This window comes from Eubalaena glacialis, chromosome 1 (genome assembly GCF_028564815.1).
Source record: "Eubalaena glacialis isolate mEubGla1 chromosome 1, mEubGla1.1.hap2.+ XY, whole genome shotgun sequence".
In the NCBI taxonomy this organism is placed as follows: domain Eukaryota; kingdom Metazoa; phylum Chordata; class Mammalia; order Artiodactyla; family Balaenidae; genus Eubalaena; species Eubalaena glacialis.
Window position 1 is genome coordinate 9370576 of NC_083716.1, and position 16615 is coordinate 9387190.

General features: G+C 51.1%; 1 protein-coding gene across 1 annotated transcript in view; it reads right to left on the minus strand.

Annotated features, from left to right (window-relative positions):
* Window positions 1–1938: 1938 nt before the first annotated feature.
* Window positions 1939–16615, minus strand: part of HTRA1 (HtrA serine peptidase 1) — a 55934-nt gene continuing 41257 nt past the window's right edge. The window contains exons 4-9 of the mRNA XM_061186386.1: window positions 8760–8954; window positions 7689–7721; window positions 6197–6311; window positions 5532–5589; window positions 3974–4069; window positions 1939–2655 (exon numbers count right to left, since the gene is read on the minus strand). Coding sequence (XP_061042369.1) covers window positions 2487–2655; window positions 3974–4069; window positions 5532–5589; window positions 6197–6311; window positions 7689–7721; window positions 8760–8954 — 666 coding nt within the window. The 3' untranslated portion in view covers window positions 1939–2486. The remainder of the gene's footprint in view (window positions 2656–3973; window positions 4070–5531; window positions 5590–6196; window positions 6312–7688; window positions 7722–8759; window positions 8955–16615) is intronic.

Genomic DNA, 16615 nt, shown 5'->3' on the forward strand with positions numbered 1-16615 from the left:
TGGTTAACCCTCACAACTCCAGTACAAGGGGGACATTATTATTGTTCCACATTTTACACAGGGGGAAACTGAGGCTCAAAGACAGTTAACATATATGTCGCTAGTATTTATTGAGTGCTTACCGTGTGCCATGTATTAGTTCATTTAATCCCCACAACAGCCATAGGACGTATTATTATTATCCCCATCTTACAGATGGGAAACAGGCACAGAGAGGTTACGTAACTCTTCAAATGTCACACGGCCAGTACAATGTAGACAGTAGAGTGAACCCAAGTCCATCTAACTTCGAAAGCCATGCTCTTTCAACTCAGCTCTGCCTCCCAGGTTTTAAGCCTAATTCGGGCTGCAAAAACCTCCATCACAGCCCAAAGGAAGAAAAAGAAATACCTGCTCTGAGAAGTCCTGTGAACGCTTAAAGGATGAGTATGGGGTGCTAGGATGAGCAGCTCCCACAGGACACAGGGCCCCACAGGTCAGTGCAGCCTTGTGACCAAACACATCATGTGCCTACAGAGTGCCAAGCGGTCCTTTCTGCAGCCTTGTATGTAGGCCTAAAAATCAAACATATGCAGGCAAAACTCCAACCCCACCCAGAGCCCTGTGGCTCTTCGGGAGATATTGCTGTTTACAGACAATTCAGGCCCATCAGGCGCCAGGCCGATTCCTTCCAGAGGAACCATCTGTGATCTCCCGAGTGGACGACAGGCTGAAGATAGATGGGCTGGGGGCCGGGCGGGCTCTGACCTCAATGCCACCCAGCACGTCCTCCCCACCTGTGGCAGCACCTCGGCCCTGGGGACCACCAGAGGAGCAGGCCCACGGGCAAAACATCTGAGGATGAACCCCTGAAGCCACAGGCCATTCTCTGAGTCACCACCTTTAATGAGGAGGAAGGGAACGCAAAACCCATTCCAGGAGGGAAAGCGTTTACTGGCTCCTTCCTGACTCCACAAGGCCATCTAAGCAGAGAGCAGAGGGGCGCACTGCGCTCAACAGAGTACAAGCCGCTCGGCTGCCGAGCGTCAATACTGATGCGGGCTTGGCTTCGCTGCGCCTCCATTTCGCTGCGGCCTTTCACCTTCCACAGCCTCTCCAGTTCCGAATTGCTCATAGAGATCTCGTGGTCGAGGAAGGATTAAGCTCTCAGTCTACAGAACTGAACCTCCCTCCTGTCCGAGGCCCCCCTCTTGACTGCTGACACTTAGAAAGCCTTCAGGCTCTGCTCTGGGTGTAAGCAGGGTCCTCTGCGGTGGGCGCTTCCCCGCAGACACTCAGGCCTGTGCAAACTTCCAAGCTAAAGTTTGACCGCCATATTCATGGGTCCGGCTTCCCAAACTCCCGGAAGCTTTCATGGAGCTAAAAGTGCCCACAGCTGCTTAAGGCCGCATCTGTTCAAGGACACATCGACGGGAGCCCTGCTCCAAACCCCACAAGGTTTAAGATCTATTTCAGAGCCCCAGACAGCTGGAATCAGCTTCGACCTGGGCTTTCTAAAGACTCAGGACTGTTCTTGGGTCGCATCCTGGTCTCCTGAACCATCTCCCTTTCAGAAAGAGACCTAGTTTCTCAACGGAAGCGCTGGGCTCCCACTCTGCATTCACCCCTCTACCCTTGGCCCTGTGCCTTGCCTGGCACACAGCAGAGGTCCAGAAAATCTTTGCTGACTTATTGCACGATGTGTGGCGTTAACAGCCTCTCTTTAGTTTGAAAAGTTCCAGGTTCAAGGGCAACTGACCTCAGGCCTTTCATGAAGCCAGGGTGGCCAGGCACAGTGTTCACAGCACTGGTAAAACCCCGGGATGATTTTGAAATAACTGGTGCGACCACAAGCTCAACCTGCACGGACAACGCCGTGTAATGAGCAGGCCGTTGACATTATAATCAATTCAGAGAGACTCCAACCAGCCATTCCCCGCAAAGAAGGACGCCAGAAAGCAAAGTATGAGAAGTATTTTAATAGCTCACACTCCAAGACACTGTGCTCCCAGTTCTGAAGAGATTCCTAAAAGAGGCAACTTTGGCCATTTTGGAAGCCAGCGTTCACCCTCCCGTGGTCTCGGCATCTCCCTCCTCTGGATGCTGACTCGGAGGAAAGCATAAACACGCCTGGAACCATCCTGGCTCCCATGGGACCTTCCTCTTAACTACACGTTATAGCAACAGCCTTAGCGGGACTAAGATGATGACTCGGTTAAAGAAGGAGACAAACGTTGACTGTCCGAGCAGGGGCAGTCCAAGCTGGCAAGAAAAAGCGCACTGCGTACATACGATACAGAAGGGCGAGCTTCTGCCTGCGGGTTTGCAACGTTACACTGGCTTTGCCTACGACCTATCAAGAGGGATTCTGCTGGCCAGTGTTTCTGCTGAACAAGCAACATGGCGGTCAAGAGTCTTGGGCATCCAGTGCCACCAGCCCAGAGTCATCATGCATCGTCCACTGGAGAGTCTTTGAGGGAAACATGAAGTCCAGCTCATGCCTCTGCCTACGGGTCGATTTCTTCAGGAATCACCGTGATCATAATGTCTTCATTGCCCCTGCGGACAACCATGTTCAGGGTGCTTTCCTTCTTAATGACGTCGCTGACGTCGTTGGCGGAGACCACCGACTGTCCATTGATGCTAATGATGACATCATTTTCCTTGAGCCCACCACTGCAACACAAAGGGAAATGCGATTGTAATGTTTCCATTCCTCTTGGTCTAACTGCCACGAAAGGTAATCGACTTTACATCGACAGAGGCACAGTTTAGGACCTAAAAGCCCAGAGCAAACAGGGTGGGGTAATAGTTAACTTATGTGAGACTGGCTTAAACCACCAATGGGTTGCATTATTTCCTTTTGAGGTTTTTAGGCCACATCATCAATCATGTCCATTGTAGAAATGCCTACCAGCACTTGTATGATCTTATCATAGATGGACCCCCAAAGGAGATGAGGATGTACCATCTACCGTGTACCAGGACCGTGGCCAACTTGCTTGTAATGGGTGTTACAACTCAGACTGCAGCTCCTACAGGGATGGGTTGATGGCTCTACTGTGAGACACCTGCTTTGTGCTGTTGCTGGAGCTGTAGCTCTTCTGCATGACAGTGTCCAACAAGCGGTTATGGTTCTTAATGGTCTAGCACAGGAGTCAGCACACTTTTTCTGTACGTGGCCAGATAGGAAATATTTTAGGCTTTGCAGGCCAGATGGTCTCCATCACAACAACTCAACTCTGCCGTGGTAGTCCAAAAGCCACCATAGACAATGTATCATCTATTGGGCATGGCCGTGACCCAGTAAAACTTCATTTACATAACACTGAAATTTGAATTTCACATCACTTTCATGTGTCCTAAAATACTGTTCTCATTTAAATTTTTTCAACCACTTAAAAATGCAAAATCTATTCTTCCAGATCTGGTCCCCAGGAAACAGTTTGCTGGCCCCTCCCTGGTCTAGCACCTCTCTCTGGATATTTCGTCGATACAGGTAACAGACCCTGATTGTTAGTTGACCTACTTCTTTTCATGTTATTTTGACATTCCCTGGGTTATTTTTCTAGAGGTGTGGATAAGTACGGCCTGATTGATAACAGACATAATTAGCGAAGGCTTCAGGAGGAGATGCATCCAGCAGCCTAGGACAGGACCACTGCTTGGGGTCTCCGGGACATTGCTCCTTCAAGCCCCTTTCCCCAGCCAGGCCTGTTCTGGAGACTCATAACAAGTCCGATATCACTCTTTCCATCTGATACCCCTCCTCAAGAGGACTTCTGAAGATAGGAAGCAACCTTTTGCTGATGAGTCCTGAGCTGAACCGGGTTGGAAGTCCTGACTGGCAGGATGGACCAAGGATGTCCGACCATTTTGTCAAGGATTCTCACAATCACCTGAGCGGATACGAAAAGAACAGCCCCCTGCCCCCTGCCCCCTACCTTCAGGAAACACAAGGATATTAGGAAAAGGGAAAATCATTCTAACTCACGCTTCTGCGGGGGTATCAGGAATTACTTCGATAATATACGCTCCTGAAAGCACATCTGGGAAGTCTCGGTGGCGATCCTTCAGCTCTTTGGCTTTGCTGCTCAGGACAAAGAGCATCTGTATTAATGTTAAGTAACAACGGGGCTCCTGCCCGGCTTCCCCTCCTTCCCTGATTCTAACGTAAAATTCCCCAGGGGTTTTGATTCTGCTTCAAATTGCCTATTTCCTAGAGTTACTGGATAACAGCAAGGGAAGTGTTTTATCATTATTATTATTAACTGATAGTAGCTATCACTTAAGGAGTCAGTACAATATAGTGGTTGGCCTGCTTTGGAGGCCCAGCTCTGCCGCTTCCTGACTGTGTGATCTTGGGCAGTTGCTTAACCTCTCTGTGCCTTAGTTTTCTCACCTGTAAAACAGGGATAATGACATGGGGTTGTCGTGAGGACCCGATGAGACCATCTAGGTCCAGCACCTGGCCCAGTGCCAAGCACGTGATAAAGAGTGGGCGGGGTCGCCGTGGCTAGTGACCACTGCCACCACCCATTCATCCAAGCTTTGATACGCATGAAATCACTCAGTCCTCACCACAGACCAACATGCCTGCACAGTTGTCCTCATTCCGGAGAGGAGGAAATTGAGGCACTCAGGGGTCAAGTCATCCCAAGGTCACAAACCAGGAAAACAGTAGAGCTGGGACAAGAACCCAGGAAGCTGGACCCCAGGGCCCATATTCCTTCCTTACGCCTTCATCTCTCAGAGTTCCCAAACAAGACCTGATGCACATTTTAGTCTTGGCAAGCCAGCTGAGAAAGGTACCACCATTTATTACATGTGTCTAAACTATAGTCGTGTGTTCACAATTAATAGCTAATTAACTACAATAATTAATATATTAATATATATTATATTATTATATTATATTACTATTAATATATTAATATTTATATCAATATGTTCTGCTCTTTGCCAACTTTACCTACAAGAGTTTCAACCAAGCCATTAGGTACCAGGACTCCTATGATTACACCAGATTTTTTCATCAAGGTTAAAATACCAGTATGTTATGAGTCTGGCAGCCACATACCACAACTTCCACCAGCTCGGGAAAAACAAGCCCATCAGTCATGCTGAGCCTGACTGGCATTCCAGGAGCCTCAGGCCACAGGCGGCAGAGCTAAGGAAAGGCAGGGCGCTCTGGGTCTGAGGGAGGTGTTTGGGGGCACTCCTGGAATGTGAGTTTCAACAGAGCAAGTGGTGAAAGGAAGGCATGGGGGAGTGACAAACACCCCGGCTCTTCAGGCCTGCCTTCAAAGAAGAGTGGAATCTTCCAGAAGGAAGGACCTGCTCAGAACGCAGAAACAAACATGAAGGATAAAAAAAGAGGCCAAGGCTAACGGCCCTCCTCTCTTTCCTAATGTTACTTAACTTTAACCAGAAACTGAGCTGTCTTGAAGCAGAGTAAGGTTTCCCTTTTAGGGCTGCCAGTGAGAGTCTTCTGAAGTTCAGGTCTGTTTTAAATTTAAGACACAGACAGACACAGACATTCTGTTACCCACCTGGATGTCAGTGACATCATTCGGATGCCAATATACTTCTTCTTGGTGATGGCTTTGCCTGGTGTGACAACAAAAGGACAACAGAAGGTCAGCCCAGTTGGCGGCTGTGCCGGGTACGCCATGAGCCATGGGGTTCAATCCCCCAGTTTGCCGTGTAGAGTCAGGACCATAGGGGGATGCGCTCGGCTTGTGGTTCAAATCCTGATTGGGATCCTACCTGCCTCCTCTCTTCCCCAGGTAGAAGGTAAACATCACACCTGCAAGGGACCCTGTTGAGCCTCAAACCCCCAGCCTGACTCGAGCAGGAGGATCAATAAACATTTGTGGAATGAATGAGCTCCAGGAATCTCAGTTTTCTCATCAGTAAGATGGGACTAATAATTCCCACCTGATCAAGCAAAGGAATTAGATGACATAATGAATAATGAAGTGAAATGATGTACAGAAATCACCCAGGATCATGCCTGGTACATAACAGATTGAACCATATGACACATGCATGATCATAGGTCGAAAATAGTCCAACACCTATGACCTAATACCACGGGCTTAATAGCGTGCATTCCTTTCCCTTCTGACCTTCAGGGTGTCGTTTTCCCTGACCCAAGTCCCCCCGGGGCACCCCAGGCCTAAATCTCCCGAGGGCTGCCTGGGCCTTGCTCTACCTTTGGCTTGTCGGTCGTGGGATTCCGTTAGGAACTTTTTAATCTTATCAGATGGAATTGCAAAGGAGATACCAGCTGTCACTTTCAGTGTGTTAATTCCAATCACTTCACCATCCTGAAAAGCAAGATGGAAACAGCTTACTGAATCCATGAAGGTTCACCTGAAGATATGCACCGATAAGAGAGTGGAGAATTTGCAAGAAAGGAGCCTTGGAGCTTCTTCAGAGAAATGTGTGAGGTGGGGGGAGCTGGAGGAAGGGGGCTCCTGGGTCGTAGAGGGAGAGGCCTGACTTGGGCAGCGTAAGCCAATCTCAGCAACGGAAGAATCGACACCCACTCGACTCAGAGCTGAGTGATCACCACGCCGAAAGCACAGCAACAGACAGTTTCAAAATGCACACTTGCTCCTTTGGCATGGAATACGTTTCCAAAAGCCCCGGAGTCCTTTAGATGGCTGTCCACACCTTCCTGCTTCCCCCATTTCCAGTGATCTTAAGATTCCTCTGCTGACGTCAGGGAGAAACAACCTTAGCGCTTAGGGCGGACAGACTTCATCATCAGGAAAACAAAGCCTCACCTCCGAGCAGACTCGGGGGCACTCGGGGGGAGGCAGAGGGCTCACAATCGCATCTCACTGCCTCTGCTTGTCACAGACTACCTTTAAATCATGGAGGAAGCCAGTCTACAGGGTGTGCTTCAATTCAAGATAAATTCACAGTTCAGTGAACGCCACACCATAGGAAACAATCCTGGTATAACGGTCTTGCCTCACACCATCCAACCATTATTCTGAACACTATCATTAAAGGGTCGTTCAACTCGGACTTAGAAGGGAAAACTGCCAGGAGAGTTTAAGTCACTTCTTGCACATTTCCCGTAGCGCTGAGAATTCAGTCCCCGACTCAGAGGGGCCATCAAGAAGGCACTGCCATCCTACGCTTTGCTAAACAAGGCCTCGATTTCATCACCTGTAAATGAGAGTTGGGATGGGTGACCCTGAGCTGCACCCTGGCTCTGACTGTCTGATTCTAAGGCTTCCCTTTTTTGCTTAAATAAAATATAAACTTAGGTGACATCTTTATGAGTGGGGTAACTCCTCATTCCAGCCTGGTCTTAGAGGAGGGCCCCTGGCCAAGACAAACCTTGTGGATGAGCCACGCCAGCTCCGTAGGCAGCGTAGGGACAGGCCAGAACTGCTGACACCTTCAAAATAAAGACCCACTCCTTTAACCACTCCTGGATTGGACCTGAATTCCAATGCCTTTACTTGTAACTTTGAAACATAAGCATGTCTGCTGGCATTGCAGTTCCAATCCAAACTCCATCATGCTTTACTCTTTCCAGAAAAGATAAGAAGAGTAATTTGCAAGGTACAGTACAGTCACAGATTTCACTTTAAAAGAATTAGATAATGTGCTTTGGCAAGTTCATGTCTGAAAAGAAACCAAAAGGAAAAAAAAAGACATGTACACAGATTTTTAAAAGGCCTTACCAGGTTTACTAATGGGCCTCCGGAGTTTCCATACTGAAATTAAGCAAAAATTAAAAGGTTATGAGTTTATGTCATTACATGGTCCAATCTACTTCCCTGCCTGGCAGGTCCCTGAGTGCAAGTTCTTGCCAGAGTTTTTTTCCTGTCTACCCAATATTTTTCTGGGAAAAAAAGGACCTTAAACAATTTTCAGAAAGTTTTAGATGTGCCATAAATGGGATATATATATAGATATAGATAGATAGGTAGATGGATAGATTTTTTTTTTTTTTTTTTTTTTGCTCTGAATCCCAGAGGCCAACTACAAATTCCCAAAACACCCAACACATCTTCCTTGTCTTGGCAATAGGCTGGCTGCCCACTTGCTCCAGTATCACAGTATTTCAAATCTTCAAAACCGCCCCCCCTACATCTATGTGACCCCTACTTTGCTGCTTGGTCTGGAAATCCACATGGTTTGCTCTATTTCCATTGCTTCATGAAGATCACAAGAAAGTTTGGGAATAAAGCCTACCAGAGGCAGCGAGTGCACAAAACACGCTGTGTTTCTTATTTATTAGATAGATGTAGGGGAAAGTGCTTTTTAGAAACGTTAATCCTATAGGGAAACAGCTGAAGTGGAAAAATGTGACTTAAAAAAGATTCTATTGATGAGATTGTGTGTGATAATCCTTGACCTCATTAGACATTGAATGGGTAGGCCTGATACACAGACTGCGCCCCCCCCCCTCACAAGGCAATGCAAACTCCTCTGGGGGCTACAGAGCCTGTGCTGAGGTGAGCATCCCTCCTGCCACAAAGTTGAACAAGCAGCTCCATCCAGGGGTGGCTGACCCTGGGGCAGGGCGGCAGGGGGCATGGAGAGCTCCTCCGGGCTGCAAACTTTGGCAAATCTCAAGTTCCCGTCACAGGAGTCCCTGGAGATTGCCAACAGGCTGAGGACCAGCCCTCTGCCTCACCTGCTTTAGGGGATCCTTGAAAGCACCTTGAGGATCCTGACTCTAGCCCTGGTTCCTAAGCCCAGCCCAGCTCTCCAAAACCCCACCCGACCCTGCAGCAGAGAGGGCTCACGTTGATGATGGCGTCTGTCTGGATGTAGTCCATGTCCGAGTTCCGGAGCCCCAGCTCTTTGCCGCCTCGCTGGGTGGTGCTGACGATCCCCGTGGTGACAGTGTTTTGAAGGGAAAACGGGCTTCCGATGGCCACCACAAACTCCCCGGGCCGCAGCTCCGAGGAGCGGCCGAGCAGTAGCACGGGCAGCTTTCCCTGGAAACACAAGGTTGGCGCTGCTGCATTTGGTTAAGTGAACAGAACGGATAAACGCACAGATGTCGTGGAATGCCAAGCAAGAGACACCGCTCATACTCACCAGGCCTTGCAGGAAACCGAGGTCAGGCCTAGCATCCCTTCCCGGCTGAGGACTATCTTCCCGCCCACCCAAGATAATCAGTGCCTCCTTGTAAGTTGCTCCAAGTCAAGTGAGCACTGCCGCTGCCACACACCAAGGAAGATGTGGGACGGATACTGGAGGCCAACTCAGGGTCTCAGCACATCTTGAAGCTATCAGCACAGACTTGCTCTGAAACCCGGAGGCCAGGAGACAGAGGGGGACAAGTTTAGGACTGGGGGCAAGCCTGACTGCAGCACTCTTAGAGAGCCACAGGGAAGGATCCAGAGCCCACACCCCTGGGGGGAGGGGAAAGGGTGGATCTGCCCCCACTTATCACAGGCACGTCCCTCCTGGGTTCTAAAGAATCAGGAGCTCTGTGGGCTTGCAGCTGCCCTGACTCCGTCCGGTGCATCTCTGTGCTAAGCACATGCAATCCTGGGGAGGGGCAGGGGTGGGGCTGGGGGCAACAAGGCATCCAGGGCCCCGAGATGCCAAGACCCAAGAGGTGGGCTCTCTCCTTGCCCGGAAGGGCCTTCCATCAACCCCCTCTGCTCCCGTCCCTGGCGGGCTGATAAACCCAACAAAGCCTGGTTGATCCCCAGTGCCCTGTGAAGGCCAGGCAGAGTCAGAAGCCCCAAACTACTCTTCAAACCCAAACTGGACAAAATAAAGCCAGCTCTCGTCACTAGGGCTGAGAGCTGGGCTTCCGTCTGAGAAGGCTCTAAGCTCTCTTCCCTCCGTTCCTCCCTGGAGCCAGGCAAACCGCCGAGTTCCTTTCTCCTTTGTTTCCTGAGACAAAATGAGCAGCTGCTCTGAACAGTGTGGACCAGCCCAGAAGGCAAAGAGCTGGCCCAGGCCTAGTGCTAATTGCGAGGTAAGAGTCCTCATGTTCGTCTACCTCGAAAAAGAAGGAAAGAGGAGAGGAGGTTGGGAGGGTGCAGGGGGTGGAAACCAGCAGTTACTTAGCACATCCTTCGCCAGGGATGAAGCAGACACCAGCTGATGAGATGGGGAGATCACTGGGCCCATTTAACAGATGAAGAAACTGAGACTCCAAGCAACTGGATGACTTGAGACCGGCCAGGGATTTAATAGTGCAACCCCGAACCCAGACTCTCATCCACCACAAGGTACTGAGTCACAAAGAACCCCCTCTGACCCCAAATAAGGAAGATGCTGGTCAGGAACAAGCTGGGTCAGAAAACTCAAGGAGGAAGAAGGGATATTGAAGAAGGGATCCAAGACCTAAAACTTTAAGGGGCTGCATGAGAAAGGATGCCCCTCAGATCACAGGTACTGAGAAGCCTAGAAGAGCACCACAGTGAAGAGCACAGACCTGGGACCAGGCGGCCTGATTAGTTCCTGGCCCGAGCTTACAGCCACTCTGGTCCTCAGTGTTCTCATCTGGAAAAATGGGAATAACGCAGCACACTTATCTCATTGGTGTGTTGTGAGAATTAAGCGACTTGAGACCTGAACGGCTCTTTGAAGAGAACCTGGCTCAGTTAAGCGTCCTATAATTGGGACACGTAAGCATCAGGTGTGTTGGGTATTGTTATTAATATCAGGGTCTGTGCAGACTCAGCGGGGGAGACCCCACCAACGAAACTCCCACAGAGTAGCGCGTGTCACCCAGCCCTCCACCTAGGAGGAGGCTGGTGGCACAGGCCTGCCCTGACAGTGACACTTTGCCCTTGCGGTCACCTGAGGCTGGCGTGTGTGGTACTGCTCTGGAGGGGGCAGCCTGCAGTCCCCACTCCCCGAGCTCATCCAGAAGCACGCCAACAAGCTCAGCATGGCCTGTTTACCCTGGGCCCGTGCCAGCCGCCCCTGCCAGGAATGACTTCATCCAGTAGCCACAGCGGGTGGGTGGGCAGGAGTCAGGGCCAGTGATGAGCACTGGCCACTCTGGGGGAGGCCTGCCAGGGACACTACCACTCCTTCAGGGCCCAGGGACTGCTTCCAGGGCTGGGCTTGGGGGGTGGGCAAGGGGACACAGTGGCGAAGGCTCCTGGGCTGGGTTTGCCAGGCTGCCCAAGATTACAGTTGCTCTTCACCAGCTTCAAGGCAAGAGTTCAAGTTCAAACACAGAAAGGCGGGCCCAGCCCACATCAGCTCAGCCACAATCCGAGAACCACATCAGAAAGTTACAGGGCAGGACTCACTGCGGAGTCCTGCCCTGTAACTCCTCCACCTCCACCCCCTAGGAAGGGGGCCAGACCCAGGCCCCTGCGTCTCAGGGGGTTTAGAAGGCACAGGGGCCCAAAGACAGCGCTCCCTGGAACTCCCCTCTTCCAAGTCTGAGCTCAGGCCTAGGGGATGGGAAAAGGAGGCACACGCTCTTGCGGGGCAGAAGCTGTGAGGACGGAGGGGAGAGACCCCCAGGAGGGAAGGAGAACACCCAGGGCCTGTCACTCGGCTGGCTGCACTCACTGGGGAGGAACAGGCCTGTGGCCAGTAACGGGGCCCAGAGAAGCCTGTGGATGAGCTTGGCTCCAGCGCAGTGAAGTCACCACACTGTAGTGACCATGCAGGCTTGGACAAGTGGACACCAGTGATAGGAGCCCAGAGTCTCCCCGAGGACCAATCCTCACTTCAACACAAGGGGAAGAAATTCAGATCACAAGTGGTCATTTAGCCAAACCTGCACAGATGGCAACACCAAGTGTCACCTTGTTTAAGTTTTTATTCACTCAAACATCTCCTAGATTCTAAAGGACAATCGTAAGACAGAAATAAGCAAGTGGACACATATCAAGGGGGATTCTTAGACTATGAAGCTTGGACTGATGTGAAAGGAATGACACAGGTGACATTTTACCTCCCAGGTGACAAAGCACTTTCATGACCCCCTTGGCAGTTAGGGCATGTTTCCTCCCATCTTACAGATGTGGAAACTGAGGCTCAGAGAGGGAGTGACTCCTCACAGCTCACGAGCAGTCTGGCTAAACGAGAGAACAGGTCTCCCACCTCCCAGACCTTCACTCCTTGTAGGTGTTAACGTGAATTCTAATTGTAGGCAGAAATCTTTGCAAGAGAGTGACGTGGGGCAGAGATGTGGGCCAGGCCAGATTTACAGCCCTTCATGAGGTCAAAATGCCTTTTGGGGGCCATTTGGCTCCTGTTTCCCGCAGGTGCCAGTGGGCCGCACAAGCATCAGGCTCTCCAGCCTGCTCCAGATCCAAGTGGGGCTCATTCTCAGCCTCCCTCCTCACCTTGGGCCTGTCTGCTCGGCGCAGCTATACCTCTGCTGGCCAAATTCCTATTCGGCAATTGAGCGTTTTATTCCACAGCTGTCTAGACACACGCTCCACGGGGGGACTCGGGGGGGAGATGAAAAGCAGATACGGCTGGAAGCGCCAAGGCACGCCTCGGCCTTGACCTGCGGATGGGAAACCCTGGGGCCACCCGTTCCTGGTTTAACCCCACGCTGCTGTCCGCAGGCTGGTTCCCAGGCCGCCCACATCAAAGCCGGCTCCAGGCTCCCTGCGGCAGACACTCTGTCTGAGCCTCCCTGTGAAGCGGCCCAGCCACAGGCCATCTTGGAGATGCCCAACCCTCTCCTAACAGCCCACATCTCAGCATCTCGCAGGAGCCTCGCAACACGCCTACGAAGTAAAGGCGCAGACATCCATCCTCCACTCGGCCGCCGGGAGGAGCAAGAGTGGGAAGGAGGAAGAATGGGGCGTGCGGCTCCTGTTCCTTGTCTCCAGATTCTCCAACCACTGGCGGGGAGGGAGGGTGACATGCAAGTCGGGTACACAGCAAAGCCGGGATGGGGAGCTTGAACGTGGCAGAAGCTCAACCCCGAGGCCCCGGATCAGAGCTGAGCAGGAGCCCTCGCGCCCCTCCAGGAGAGCGCGTAGCTCACGTTGTCCCGATCCCTCCAGGACGAGGGGCGTCCCAAAGTGAGTCCATCACACTGCCCGTTCTCAAGGTCATGCTCTTGTTCATGGGAGGGAGGAGCCTGGGAGGCCAGTGGGAAAGAGGGGACGTCCAGGTTGAAAGGCACATCATCCTTGGTTCGCAAGTGACTCACTTGTGCTACATGCCGGCCTCACAGCAGAGTCAACAAGAGGGGCTGGAAGGGAACACGGATCCCGAGAACAACCGGGTCGTCGGCCATGCCAGCCAGGTCGATGGAGACAGCCCAGACGAGGGTGTCAGAGTCCTGCGTGTGGACTCCATGTCCGAGTTAAACCACTACCTACGAGCCGTAGGCGGGATACTAATTGTGTGATAGATTTACTGCTAAAACCTGGAAGAGGTTGGTGAGTAGCACGATTAAAGAAGGCTCTTACCGTTCGTTTAGATGCCAACAAACAAACAAACAACAACCAGCAGGCCTGGCATCACCGCTCCCACAAAACGCTGCCTACATGAAAGAGAACTTTCTCAACAAGCATTCACTGAGGACGGGCCTGGCACTGGGAACATGAAAGATCAACGAAACCCACCCGTGCCCTCCAGGCTTACTGTCTGATGGTGGGGGGAAACACACAAGCCAGCAGAACACACAGCGGTAAAAAGAGATAAAATCCATCTCCCTCCCCAAGGGCAGCTCAGCCTAGAATCTTCCATAAAGGCTAAATATAGAGCAACACTAAAAATGATCTGGGTGCATCAGTTAGGGTTTGTTTGTTTGTTTTTCAGCTGCAAGTAACAAAAAACCCAATGCAAAATGGAGTAAACATCCACCTGCTCAAGGGCGTGATGGCAGGGCTGATCTCTTCAAAGGCTCAAGGACAACGTCAAGAAGAAGCTCCTGCCTTCTTTCCATCTGATCAACGGCAGCCTGGGCTCATGGTCACAAGAGGGCCACCATCATTCCAGGCACGACATAAAGATGTAGCAATGCCCACTGGAAGTAATAGACTCTTTTCTCCCTTGTGTGTCTCTTCAGAAGAGCTAAGAATCCAGAAGGGCCCAGCACATTCTTCCTTGTGGGTCATCAGCCGCTGTCTGGTCCTAAGGTTATCCTCAATCACCCTTAGGCGGGGGGGATCACAGCCCTGGTGACTGCCTTAGCCCCTCAGGATTTGCCTGAGTTAGGAATGGGGGGAGTCAGGAGTGGACCTAAAACAAACTCAGGGCTGTGCCAGCAGGGAGGAGAAGGGCTGCATGCTGGGCCACCATCAGAGTCCACCGAAGCTTAGGAAAAAATGGTTCCTTTTACAGTGGTAATCCTAATACGTGTCTGGAAGCAGCTGTAAGTGTATATTCCTTCATGCAGGTTTTTTTTTTTTGGCGGTGGGGAGCAAGAGGAGAAGTCCGCTTCAAAGGAAAGCAATGGTCACACATTTCCAGGGCAGTCAGCGTGAAATACAAGTGGTCCGAGCAGAGCCTCATCAGTGTAGACAAACCTCCCTCTTATTCGCATGCCCTACATGCCTTGTGCTCTGTCCCATGGGCAGATGGGACGGGCATAGTGCCCGTTCCGCTCACCAGGGGACCGACGGTCCTGCAGCTGGTGGTGGTGGTACCGAGAGCCCAGGTGTTCTCACCAGTGCTCACTGCCCAGATGCTCAGGGTGCACAGACAGCCACCAAAAAAGAGCCTCTCTGTGCCACACCTTGCCACGGGGCAGGGGCAGGAGACAGGAGCAGAGATGACACACAACAGGGCCAGGGAGCTGAAGGAAATCAGAGCAGAGGCCAGCCAGAGGAAGCCAGGGTCACACGTCCTCAGGGTGAGGGCCCAGGCCACGGTGTTGCCCTCAGACAAGCCCCGGCTGTGTGGCACTGCCTGCTTCACGGGCTCGCTGTGTGGCCTGGGCTCCCCCTGAAGGGGCATCACAACTGCTGATTCCCACAGGGAAGAAAAGGGCCCTGGCTGATGACTTGCTATGGGCTTATCCTCCAGCATCCCAAAGGGTGGTGCAGAGTGAAGACACAGACAAAACACGCACACAGCACCACCTCAGCCTCCGCGTAGACTGGGAGCACACAGCCCCAGGGAGCAGGACATCTGTATTAACTCACTCTGACCTTGGGCCACTTGACAGACTTCTCTGGGTCTCAGTTTTATCACTTCTAAAATAAGGGAGTCGAGCCTGGTGATGTCCAAAGTCATCCCAGCTCTGACAATTAGGGATCTTTCCAGAAGACCTGGTAGATTTCAAAAAACAAAAACAAAAACAAAAACAAAAAAACCTATTAGCAGACAACGGTTAAATTGGTGAGATCAAAACAAGCACCAGACGTACTTCCCTGGTGGCGCAGTGGTTAAGAATCCGCCTGCCATTGCAGGAGACACAGGTTCGAGTCCTAGGCCGGGAAGATCCCACATGCCACAAAGCAACTAAGCCCGTGCGCCACAACTACTGAAGCCTGCACTCTAGAGCCCACGAGCCACAACTACTGAAGCCCGCGCGCCTAGAGCCTGTGCTCTGCAACAAAGAGAAGCCGCCGCAGTGAGAAGCCCGCGCCCTGCATCGAGGCGAGCAGTAGCCCCTGCTCACCGCAACTAGACAAAGCCCGTGCGCAGCAACGAAGACCCAACACAGCCCCAAATAAATACAAATAAGTAAATAAATAAATTTACTTTTTTTTAAAACAAGAAAAAAAACAAGCACCAGAGTCCTTAATAAATCTCTTTTCATACAACTTCGCAAAGAGGTCAGATGATCCCTGCAAACTCTTACAGCCGCAAGAGGAAAGGGGATTCCTGGAATTCTCCAGACGCTGGCTCAGCCAGAAATCATCTAGAGCGGACCTAAAAACAGTGATCCATCAACATTTCAGCTTCTGGCCACCCTGGGTTTGGCCTAAAAGCCCTTGAGCGCTCCTCTCGTTGCAACCTCATTCACTAAAGCTTGGAGAGAAGAGCAATAAAACGAACAAATAAAACTAAAAGAAAAATTGGCAACTTTCTTTTAACCTCATGAGGCAAGTCAACTACTTCTTTCTCTTCCTTGCAAAGTATAAACTGCTCCTGTTACAAAAATATTTTTGTTGCTGAATCTGCAGAAGCCACTGTATCCGCCAGCCGCCCAGCACACCGCTTTCAAGAGGCTGGGGCTTGCAGGCTGGTGTTGTGTGTTGGATGAAGTTTGCTTCAAAGCTTAATGTTGCAGCAACTGGCTGAGACTCAACTAAGTGATTCAATGTGTCTTCTGGAAACAGTTATGCTAACCTTTCATTTTCTTTAAAAAATATGCAGTGGGGGAAAAGAGCACGTCTCCCGTGCGCGTCCCCCATACACAGCAAGAAGCAGTGCCATTGAACTTGCGTGCTTCCTAAGGAACAGCAAACTAGACCACAGAGTTCAGGGGGATGTTAGCAGCTAAGACTTGCCTGAGACACAGGGATCCCGCCCGGGGAAGGAGGGAAGTGAGCCCACGAGGGGCTGAGGGACAGGGAAATGTGAGCAGATGGGTGGACCCAGATGAACCACAGATCTGCTACATAATTTGCAGGGCCCAGGACAAAATAAACATAGAGACCCCTTGTTCATAAAGTGCATAGAAAGTGCCATTAAAGGTACTAAAATATAAAGCTTTTTTTTTCTTCTGTATTCTCGCTCTCTCTTCATCTGT